At 37.3% G+C, this 12,476-nt stretch overlaps 1 protein-coding gene across 1 annotated transcript in view; it reads right to left on the minus strand.

Moving 5' to 3' along the window:
- The window catches only part of CAPN2 (calpain 2), a 47,653-nt gene that overhangs the window by 10,537 nt on the left and 24,640 nt on the right, over positions 1 to 12,476 (minus strand). The window contains exons 5-12 of the mRNA XM_081332925.1: positions 11,427 to 11,595; positions 8,964 to 9,047; positions 7,875 to 7,960; positions 5,247 to 5,321; positions 4,524 to 4,684; positions 3,376 to 3,545; positions 2,552 to 2,563; positions 1,644 to 1,855 (exon numbers count right to left, since the gene is read on the minus strand). Coding sequence (XP_081189051.1) covers positions 1,644 to 1,855; positions 2,552 to 2,563; positions 3,376 to 3,545; positions 4,524 to 4,684; positions 5,247 to 5,321; positions 7,875 to 7,960; positions 8,964 to 9,047; positions 11,427 to 11,595 — 969 coding nt within the window. The remainder of the gene's footprint in view (positions 1 to 1,643; positions 1,856 to 2,551; positions 2,564 to 3,375; positions 3,546 to 4,523; positions 4,685 to 5,246; positions 5,322 to 7,874; positions 7,961 to 8,963; positions 9,048 to 11,426; positions 11,596 to 12,476) is intronic.

A 12,476-nucleotide genomic window follows, 5' to 3' on the forward strand; every position in this document is an offset into this window, starting at 1 on the left:
ATACATAGCAATGGGATTTGTGGCTTTCAGTGGACACAAGAATTTGTACACAGATGATGTTGAAGAATCTACAGTATACAGAAATGATTTCAAAAACAAAAGCATCTCTTAAGCTTGGGGACCAGAGAAAGCACTAGAAAGAGGTTCAGTGCAACAGTCAGGCCTTCAAGACTCTGTATGCTCCGCCCCTTTCAACAAACTACACTTCCATTCAAACTTCTTGGCTTGGTCTACTTTAAAAGGCTAATGTATACACTCTGAAGAAGGGTGTCCCTAAATTTTGGGTGGAGGTAGTAATGAATATATTTTGAATTTTGAAAGTATATTCCAGAGATGCCCTCAAATCTGGGCATGCCAAGTCCCAGAAGTTGAACTAGTGAGGTTGACTACCTCCATACCTCCTCCCTAGCTTCCCAGGATGCTTTCTACCATCTTTGCTTTTTTTTTCAGGACACTGAATTGTAGCCATCCAATGTTTGGCTACTTCTAGGATCTTTGCGAGACCAATGACATTACTGGAATACAGATCAAACTCAATGCTAATATTTTGCCTCAAGCACAGTAGCTTCTTTAATTTTGAATCTAAAGAATAAATAAAACTATATATATATTTGTTTATTCCGGCTGTTTAGGCAGACTCCCAGATCTCCTACTCTTGCTCTGACGACGTCAGCAGTTTAGCTGATGAAAGCTAAGTGTTTTGTATATTAAACAGTTTGTTTACTTTTGTATCCTGGTGTTTGATTTTTTCTTTCTAACACCTAAGATTTGCATTTTTAGTCTTATTAAAGATATATATGTTTGTGTGTGTGTGTGTGTGTGTGTAATGTTAAATAGAATTAGGTGAAGCAGAGAGCATTGAGAATGTTGATGGGGATCCAGGCTTCAGGTAAATATCAAATACTATTAAAAATTGGAAAGGCAGTCCATCATTTCTTATTATTAAAAAATAAATGATAGCAGAAGATGGTGTTTTAATTTTGGAATGCCTGCCTTTCAGAAATCCATCAAGTGCCCATTTCATTGGCATTTTGGCACCAGTTTTTATATCTAGTCTTTAGAATCTATTATATTGAACATAGCTGTACCTGATGTTGCTTGTGGATGAATTGCTTTGTCTCTTAAAAGACCTTTAATTAATCTTATAGTATTTTACTACTGTGGTATCTCTCACTCAGGGATTTTCATGAATGGGAAGGGCAAAATAATACTTAGCATTTAAAATATATATTTCAATGGTTTATTTCAAATATATAGTGGATCTTGGTTCAGCTTTTTTACTTTGTTTTTTTCACTTATCTTCTCCAGCAAATTATAGTTACATTGTTTTGGATTTGAGATCTCTGGTGATATTCCCCCTACTTTCCAATTCACAACCAATATAAAAACAGGATATTGTAAGAAATTATAAAAAAAAATCTGAGCCCTACAGAAGTAAAGTTAAATACAGGCTCATTGTTAGCTTCATGACCATGGCTCAGTTCTGACAATGGCCTTGAGAATAGTTCTCTTTCCTTTAAGCTTCCCCTATAGACCTTCAGCTATCACAATACCCCTCTATGGTTGTCTTATTTCACAGTACTTTCATATCTATGGATTCCACTTATAGACAGAGAAGGTAGATTAGCGAATGCCTGACATACTGTGAGTCAGCTTTTTTTTCGGAGAAAACCCTGAGGCAGAAGTCCCCATTCTTGTTGGGTTCAAAGGTGGATGGTACAATAATATATTCTCCTGGGGGAAGCTTGAATCGATTTAACACCTCCCGAAGATTGATGAATGTGTTGGATCGTTCCCTTGCTCGGTTTGTGAGAAAGTAGTTTTTGTTCAGGTGGACCTTTTTTTCGCCAGAAGACTTCATGAAAGGAAAGGACAAAACAGAAATTATTACTCTTAAGCTACCAGAATCCTATTCAGATGACTATGCTAGTAGAGCAATGTAACATTAGCCCATCAGAAGATGAAGCCACATTCTGTCAATCTTCATGACAGGAGAGTTATCCAGAATCCAGAATATCTACATCCAGGGCTTTTTTTCTCATAGAACGCTCAGAACGGAGTTCCGGCACCTTTTTTGGATGGAACCTTGTAGGGTAGGCAAGGTGGTTTGTATGACATGTGTGAGTTCCGGCACCTTTTTCTTTTACAAAAAAAGCACTGTCTACATCTACAAAAAATCAAAAGCCAAGATAGCAGTCTCTATGGCTCTGTGTGCGGGAGGAATAATGGTGGTAATAAATTTACAGACACTCCCAAAATTGCACTACAAACCAAAATTGGTGTTTTAAATATCTGATTCTTACTTTAACCACAGATTGTTTTTGAACAATGCAAAAGTTTTCAAAAATGAAAAATGTTTTTTTTTGTTCCTAAAGTAAGAAAACTGAACTTGCTCAGGTTGAATTTCTGTTATGGATCATTGTTCGTAAAAGATCATGAAGAACAACACTTCCACAATTAAAACAGTAGTTTTAACATTGAGAGGCCTTTTTTAATACAATGTTTAGTTAAAATATGTTTTCTGTTTTACAAAAACATATACACCACATACCTGTTCCGGCACCTGTGGAAAAGCAAAAAGAAAAACAAATTATACACTTTTTATTAATAACATTGAACAATGATCCTTCCCAGGAAGTATTTTCTTAGCCACTGCTCTAACCTTAGGGAATAGCCTCCCTGTAGAATTAAAATACTTCTCACATTTCTAGAAGCTACTTCAGATAGAACTCCTCCACACAGCATTTGGTGACTAATTACTTGTTGCCATTTCTTAATTTCAATTGAACTGTTGTATTTTCATGGTCTAATACTGATTATAATTTTGATTTTAATTACACTCACTATAGATGTTTTTATTGGTTGTGAGGTTTTTTTTTACTAAATAATAGTAAATTGTTCTATTTACTGATTTGGAGGCACATAGTTTGAAGGAAGGAAGGAATTAACATCATGGTTCTAATTTTACTAGAACTGTTTGGACTTATTTATTTTTTACCAGGCTCTATTCTATAGGGATCCCCAAATCCTTTGAGCAAGCCCCCAACAGGCCCAAGATGAGGTTTCAGAGAAAAAGAAGCCCACCCAATCTCGTTTGTTTAGATCCTGTGAGATTTCCCAAGTAGCAATCTGTTTCTTAGAATGGAAAAGATTCTCCACCCTTGTATAAATCACCATTTCATGCAACTGTTTTAATGAACATACACTTATGGTAAAAAGGAGGAGCCATGTAATTAATTTGTGAGGAATACATGAATCTTTAACATTGCAATTCATTAATAAGATATTCCTGAATGTGTCAGTTCTGTAGCTAGAAAATAGTGATCTATTATCTTTATCTCAAAATTCGGTTTAACACAAAAAAAGAGAGCCTGCCTCATAGATTGCAAAGCCAATTGTGTGCATATCCTCTCCCATCTTCCTCTGCTTCCGACGGTGTTTCTGAATCAAACCAACCAATAAGGTACAACCTCTTTCTGGGTCATCTGGATCCTCATCTTCTTCCTCAAGTTTAATCAAATATTGTGGGTTCATCCAAAATGTATCTAATTAAAAGAAAGGAAGTCATTAAAATTATGCCCAGGCTCTACTGATTTTCATAAGGAATTGTGGCTTGGAAAGATACAGCCCTGCACATTTTAGAGTGGTGTGCCCATTTTAAGAGTATTTATAAAAGTATACCTACAATCAAGCTTTAGAATGATTTTCTCGCAGATAAGGGGTGTGGGTATCTTCTTTTAAATAATTAAATTCCAGTGCAAGTTATAAATGAATGTCATTTAGTCCAATACCAAACCATTTAGTTCAATATAGTCCAATACCAAACGTCCTTTGGTATTGGACTATAAATATTCACTGATTGAATGGAAGTAATTATAAACTAAATTCCTGTAAATAGATCAAGGAGAGAAGCAACCTGGAATTAAGGAGAAAGTTCCTAACAGTGAGGACAACTAACCAGTGGAACAGCTTACCTTCAGAAATCGTGGACGCTCCATCACTGGAGGTTGTTAAGAAGAGACTGGACAGTCACTTGTCTGAGATGGTATAGGTTCTCCTGCTTGAACCAGGGGCTGGACTAGAAGACTTCTATTCTATTCTATTCTATTCTATTCTATTCTATTCTATTCTATTCTATTCTATTCTATTCTATTCTATTCTATTCTATTCTATTCTATTCTATTCTATTCTATTCTATTCTATTCTATTCTATTCTATTCTATTCTATTCTATATCCCAGAGCTTGTTTTCCGTTTATCAAAGCAATTTCAGCAAAAAAAATAATTTAACTGATAGACCTTTGCCCATATGTGACATCATATTTAAACTACCCACAATTAGGGAGGGATTTATTGACCATAAAAGCACTCATTCTGGGTCTGTCATTATTTTGAACAGTAGTTAGGCAACCAGTTATAAGTCAAAGACTACTCGTAGGGAACTTTATTATTCACCGATTATTAGGAAGATACAACAGAACAGATATGGATATGAAGGCAAGCACAGGCTGAAAAATGATTTACCAGGATAATTTCGGCATCCACCAGCTGTGGAACCTTTTCTCCAGTTTCCATCCATCAAGTTCAACCTCCATTTTTTATACATGTCAGTGGTCAGAGTGTCTGGAGTCAAATTACAGATCTCAAGACGAGAGTAATGCCTCAGGAAATCACTCAATGACATCCTATGGAGTAATGCCATAAATACCATACTTAGAAAAGGCATTTCAGACACGTTTCCTCCCTTCTGCTGTTGCAGCTTCAAAGAAAACCAAGAACAATTATTGGTCGCTATGACAGCAAGCCTCCTTGACAAGTTAACTTGCCACAGTGTCTTGCCTCAAGATATGTTATAATTCAATTCCCATCTTTCTTTCTATCCACATTGACTGAGAATTCTAAGAACTGAAATCCAAAGTTATCTAAAGGGCAAAAGATTGAGGAAAATTGAACTATTGTTTAGCAATAGAACCTCAACATAATGAACAGCTATTTCCCACCCACCCACCCCTCCAGCATTGAAATGAAACATTTCTTCTACAAATTTTCTTCTATATATTCTGATCCTCTATGGTCCCCATATAGCGATATGGACCAGAATTTAATATGCTTATTTCCATCTGAATCTATGTAATATATCCCTATTATAGTTTGATGAAATATAGTGATGTGACAACTTATTTAAGCATTATAGATAGATTATATACTGTCCTTCTTTCCCAATTCCCAGGAAGTCACCAGCCATACCAAAATTCTCCATCTTCATGCTGTCTGGTCAGTCTCTCTCTCACTTTTGGATCAATACCATTCCAGTTTGGACACCTAAATACAGGAAGCCAACATTATTTGAAATGGTAGACTCAGAATTATGGATAATAACTGTATTATCCTGGAGGGCCCAAACAACATGGCTCAAGAGAATCCAATCTCATAATGTTTGCATTTGCTGGTATAGTCTGCTTCTATCTCAAGATACATATTTACCCTGTCAACCTGTGACAGATGGCCAGGGTGGAATGGGACAACTCGTCACGGACAACTTGTCATGGTCAATTCACTACGGCCAACTCACCATGACCAACTCACTGCAGGACAACTTGTTATGTCCAACTTGCCAGGGGACAACTCATTGCAGGACAATTCAACAATTCAATTTAATTATTTAAAATAATTAAAAAATATTTTTGGCATTCACATTTTATTTTGGCATCCTTTCTTTAATGATTCTATTTGACTATTTCTTCAATATTAGTGTAACTCTTTTCCCACAGTAAGTTATTTTGTAAGTTCATGCAAAATAACTCAGGGATACTTTACTTAAAAATTGCCCTCTGCAACAGTTGACTGGGTTTTCATGACATATTAACTCCACATGTGCCCAGTTATGTTTATCATAGGAAACATTTTGGATGATCATAAAGGATCATTATAGCTTTTGTTTTGTTTTGTTTTGAAAAATACAACTAAAATTGACTTGTTAAATTAATCTTAGAGGTCAGTAACAAGACATAAGTGCAAATAAACCTGAAATATTATATATGCAGTAAAATGCACCCTGTCCATAGTACAGTTCTACAAGTATATTATTCACAATCTAGAAAAATACAAAAGCTATATCAATACATAAAAGGATTAGAAATAGAAAATGAAAATATAGAAAAGATGTGTGTTTAGCAGTAAAACAAAGGTGCATGTTGTCCAAAGGAGAACAGAAGTATTTAATTCACCCCCTTTACTGAAAAAGGGGAATTTATTTTAAATTATAAGTCAATGATTTGAAAAAAAAAACACCTTAGCTAAATAGGGAAATAGAAACAGGAAGCTATCATAGAGCCATCTTGAACAAGGAAAACTAAAAGTTAAGTTTTTAAGTTATGTATTATATGAATGAATGAATGAATGAACCTTTATTGTCAAAGTATACATTGAGATTGGCTGAGCCAATACAGTATATGTCAGTGGGAGAATAATTTGTCCACAATGAAAAAGTTAGATTTGATGTCCTTCTGTTTGGCAATCTTTCCTTGAAGTGAATAATACTAATACGAAAATGGAAAAAGCAGCAGGCTTGAAAATTGACCTGACACAGTTTATTTTTGTAAAAACAAGGTAGAGATTTATTAAAGAATATTGTTTCCCTCAGTCTAGTGAACTGTAGACAGTACATCTAATGAAGACCACATCACTGAACTCATCTAAGTGTTTCCTTCTATTTGACATCTCAGATGTCCTGCCATTGTCTATCTTCAGAAAGCTGAATATTCACATTTGAGTTTTGCATAATACAGATAGTCCCCAACTTACAACAGTACATTTAGTGACTGTTCAAAGTTACAACAGCCCTGAAAAAAGTAACATATGACCCTTTTACAACCACTGCAGCCTCCCCATGGTCGTGTGATCAAAATTCAGACAGTTAGCAATTAACAATCATATTTATGAAAGTTGCAATCCTGGGATCATGTGCTCAGTTTTTGCGACTTTCTGACAAGCCAGATTCACTTAACAACCTTGTTACTAACAACTGCAGTGATTCACAACAATTGTGGCAAGAAAGGTTGTAAAATGGGGCAAAACTCACTTAACAAGCATCTTGCTTAGCAACATAAATTTTGGGCTCAGTTGTGGTTGTAAGTCGAGGACTAGCTGTAAAATACTTGATTTAAGGTACCTGCTGATGCACAAAATTAACTATATTCCATTCCCTCCCCCCACCCTTCATTAAAGCCAACAGAACTTTCCTATAACTTTGGCAGGTGATGGAAGGAGCAACTAGACAGACAATTCAGAATGTAAAAATGCATCCATGCTTGGGGCAAAAGCTGAAAGAGCAGCAGCTGTGATGGGAAAGTAAAGGAGCATCTTTTCCCCATTGCTAGTCGGAGGGGGCTTATAATGTATTGGGCTTGCTTTGTTAAGGGAACACCACGTGGTAATTGCTGGAAGGCTGTTTGGGCAGGAAAGCTAGCTAACGGCTCCCAGCACCTCAGACAACCCGTCTCCAGCGCTGCTATTGGCTATTGGCATCTGCAGCCCTGTTCCCCAGTTCAGATCCTGCAAGCAATAAACCATGATCTTTGCTGAACTCACTCGCCTCGTCTTCATTCCTGCACAACGAACCCAGTACACAACAGGGCTGATATTAAAAGCTGAAAAAATCCATATTTTTTTTATGAACGAGGGTTATGTACCTCACCAAAAGAGAAGATATCCCAGTAAGTGCTATAGAAAACCCATGGAATTTGGGTCAATAGTTTCCAGCAAGCTTTCAAGGAAGTTTAAAGTTTTTTTAATAATTCATGATGCAAAACATCATGTGAAACATTTGCTCACACTGGGCAGCAAATAGCTCTGGCCTGCGCATGTAACACTCACTTATCATTCCATTTTCCAGTCCATTCAACTTCTCCCCAGGGATTTCGGATCCGGATCAGTTTCTGCATGCTGCCTCTGAAATTCACCTGGTAGGATCAGAAGGAAAAAAAAAATCAAGCTAAATAGACAGGGTAACTGAAAAAGGAAACAAAGTATAATAATAATAATAATAATAATAATAATAATAATAATAATAATAATAATAATAATAATAATAATAACAACAACAACAACAACAACAACAACAACAACAACAACAATAACAATAATAATAAAGTTGGAAGGGACCTTGGAGGTCATCTAGTCCAACCCCCTGCTCAGGCAGGAAACCTTATACCATTTCAGGCAAATGGCTGTCCAGTCTCTTCTTAAAAACCTCCAGTGTTGGAGCATTCACCACCTCTGGAGGCAGGTTGTTCCACTGGTTAATTGTTCTAACTGTCAGGAAGTTTCTCCTTAGTTCTAGGTTGCTTCTCTCCTTGACTAGTTTCCATCCGTTGCTTCTTGTCCTGCTTTCAAGTACTTTAAAATTTTTGGCTACGAACACACACATACATGCACATAGATGCACCTATTTATACAGTATATATGTCTCTATGATAATGAAATAAATTGCTCTCTAGTGGGAGAGGGGCCAATTACAGCTTCTCGTGCAATTCTTGGCAAAAAAGCTAAATGTAAAGTGGTTTGTTTATTGGTATCGTGTGCATGGGAAAGTGAGGAGAGGCAAAGAGAGGCAAGGATGATACATGAATCACAGTGTCATTACACAAATAACACGAGATTGTGTGAGACATCATGATGCAAATTACATAAACCATACAAAAATCTCTTCAGGTTAAATGAACCAACTGACTGATAAGAAACCACGCAGCCACAAGAGGGAAGAACACTCAACCATCTCATAGAACAACCATTTGAGCAAAGGAAACATCAGAGCACTGGACACAAAACTGGTTCATGGGAATATCTTATCATGTTCGTGTAGCCACCATATTCTTTGGAACAGCCGCCACCCTGAGATTCAAGTATGAGTCAAGTATGTAATACTAACACTCCTTTTCCCTTTTTCCAAAATGAAGACCTTACCTCTTCAGCTCCTGTGACAGAGTATGCATGACCTTTGACCAGCTTCTGGGTTGTGACTGCCTCAGTTTCGGCAGCATTTGTGATCTAGAAACATGAAGAAATTAAGTTCTAGAAAACTAAGGCAGCAATAGGACAGATCTTAACTGGGGAATGCTACGGGTACAGTATCCACTAGAAAGAGGTTTAACTTTACAATAGCTAGTAGTCCTGATGAGTAATGGAAATGTCTGGGTCAGAAGCAGAAATTGGTTGCCATACCATGCTAACCCATAATGTGACTTGTTGGTTGGATAGTTGGTTGGTTGGTTTGGTTGATTGGATTAAGATACTGTAAGAACTCACTATTTGGTTTTATAAATCATCATAGTGCATGCCTTATATAGTCAATCTGCTGTGATTTATTTGGTAAATCATGATTAAAGTGGTTTAGCACAACAACAGACTGAGGCTGGTGGTACAGATAGTCTTCACTTAACACCCATTCATTAAGTTACAGCAGCACTGAACAAATGGTAGTTATGCCAGGTCCCCTAAGTTAGGGCTGTTGCAGCACTCCTGCAATCATGTGAACAAAATTCAAAACTTTGGCAGCCCACCTGCACTTATGACTTCAGGAGCATTTCAACTCCCCCCACCCAGCCATTTCCCACCACCCACCCGTCTCTGCCTTTTTTGCCATCTGCCACCTTGAATGTTTGTCATTTGTTTGAAAAAAGTCCCCTATGAGGACTAGAGCCATCTGTATCTTTCATTAAAACTTTAGTGGAGAGGGGCCAGCCTGAAACTCATGCAACTAGCATTAATTTTGGCAGCAAGAAAACAATCTTCCTATTTTCTTTCCTATTTGTTGAGACAAAATATCAGGATGTTTTAATTGGGGCGAGGGAAATTTCCAGCTCAATTTCCTATTTGGAATGAAACTGCATGTGATGATAGCACCCAAGAGGTTTTCAACATATATCTGCCCTAATCACATGGACAGCCAGAACGGCCACAACAATCGAGCAAAGACAAGCTCTCATCAGCCAATTTTTTCCCTGTGTCACAGTTGGCTCATGCCCTAGGTCGTTTTCCCCAACTGGGTTTCAGTTCTAAAAATCATCTTTGCTGGTAGGAAAGTTGCTGTGAATAGTATGTAGGTAGAAAATGTGTCCCAAAATTGGGGGGGATTCAGCATTGTTCTCATTTTTTTGTGTTCCTCCTACCATTTAAAATGAAACTCTGGTAAAGTTTACATGTGATGGGTTAACTCCCTATTTAGAGACCAGTTTTCAGATCTGACATTATCACAGCTGTAAAGGTTGGCAGCTGAATTAAAGCAGTCATTGGTTGGGTTCATACATAATCTAGCTAGCAATTGTGGTTTATAAACCATGATTTAGAGCTTAGCATACTGTATGAATTCTCTTGGCTTAATTTACAGTTGTGATAAAACTTAGAGAGTAGAGAAGCTCATTGGATAATATCAGCAACAACTTTAGAGAAATATACATAGACAATAAATAATTCCTTGGCATTTGCCCTTAATATTGAGAAAGTCTGCTTAATAGTCGAAGCTTTACTGTTTGGTCTAGTTCTGCAGACAATTACAGTATACTGAGAAATATAAGTGAAGAGTCATCATTGCCACTTTAGTACAAAAGAAAACCTTACAGAGAATATCTGCATTTGCTTCACAGCTAACAAAGAGCCAGGATTGACAGGAGAGACCACAGTTATATGTGGAACTCATCAAAAGACCTCTTTTGCATTATCTCAGATAATTTTCTGCCACACTGTGAGGGTTTTCTATTCTGTTTGGATTCAGAGTGCTTTCAAAAGGGCAAAAGAAAATCTGAATGCTCATGCCAGCAAGATTTAATACTGGCAGAGGAACAGTTTAACAATATTCACTATTAATGATTTGCTCAGAATCTGCTACTGAGTCAGTTGCTTTACTTTACTATCTACTTCTTATCAACTAAGCTGGTTAGCCAGAAATTAAAATGGCTCACTTTTTACTTTCAAGTTTTTCAGTGAAGATTTCCAGGAATGTTGCCTAGTTCTGGTCAATCGCTGTAGCTATTAGAAGGTTTGAGGCTTAGCGTTTATTTATCCAAATGTAGAAAGATGCCTAGACAGTAAGAGCAGCAGCTGATTCCACATCTATAGCCTTTTTCAATCCATATATTTGCTGCAAGACAGGCTAAGCAGCATAGGAATATAGGGGAAGATACAGTGCTTTCATCCTTCTAGCACAACTCATTTGGCCTTTTTTTGCTCTTTGGCAGACAAAGAAGGCCCACTTCAAAGCTGTACCTCCATTCTTAAAGAAGGGAAGACTTATGGATTCTCCAGCTTTTGGGTATGATTTCTGTTCTAGCAAGAAAGTTGAAATTCTGCACTATCATGCCATTATCAATTACCTCAGTCAAACAATTCCTTTGCACCTAAAAGAACTTTGAGAATATAGTATTAACTTACATCAATAGAACACCCAAGGAGAGAACCTTTCTGAAGAGCTTTCTGGATTATTTTGAACAGGTTTGGTGGTGCTTTCTGCAGCTCATACCACTCTGCAATTCCACCAGTGAAGTCTTCAAAGCCCTCAGTAGTGCTTCCCCCTGAAAGACCTTCATAGGAACCATTCACCCTGTGAAAGATACAACCCAAACTTTTAATGTTTAATAACTTTGTCTTTGAAATCCCTTCTTAACAGAGATGAAACTCGATTCTTAGATGTCTACACTGTCTCTTTTTTTCATTCTTGAGAAATCAAACATCAACATTTGATAAAGTAGACCACAACCTATTCCTTGGTAAGTTAGAAAAAGGTGGAATAGACAACATCACCACCAGATGGATCTGTAGCTGGCTAGCAAACCGTACTCAACGAGTAGTCCTCAATGGCACCACATCCACATGGAGAGAAGTAAGCAGTGGGGTACCACAAGGTTACATCTTAGGCCCAGTACTCCTCAAAATATTCATCAATGACTTATGAGGGAATTGAAGGCCCAGTACTCTTCAATATCTTCATCAATGACTTATGAGGGAATTGAAGGGGAACTCATCAAATTTGCAAATGACACCAAACTGGCAGGAGTAGCCAACACCCCAGAAGACAAAGCAAAGCTTTACATTTAGGCAGGAAAAATCAAAGGTACAAGTACAGATTGGGTGCGACCTGGCTCAAAAACAGTAACTGTGAGAGGGGCCTCGCAGTCCTAGTGGATGATCACTTGACTATGAGCCAGCAGTGTGCAGCAGCAGCCAAAAAAGCTAATACAATACTGGGTTGTATAAACAGAGGCAAAGAATCAAGATCAAGCGAAGTATTAGTACTGCTTTATGAATCCCTAGTAAGACCAAACCTGTAATACTGCAGCCAATTTTGATCACCATATCACAAAAAAGATGTTGAGAGTTTGGAAAAAATTCAGAGAAGATCAACTAAGATGATCAAAGGCCTGGAGACTAAAACATATGAAGAATGGCTGCGGGACTTGAGTTTGGCTAATCTAAAGAAAAGAA

This window comes from Vipera berus (assembly GCF_964194415.1).
Source record: "Vipera berus genome assembly, chromosome: 1".
Classification (NCBI taxonomy): Eukaryota; Metazoa; Chordata; class Lepidosauria; order Squamata; family Viperidae; genus Vipera; species Vipera berus.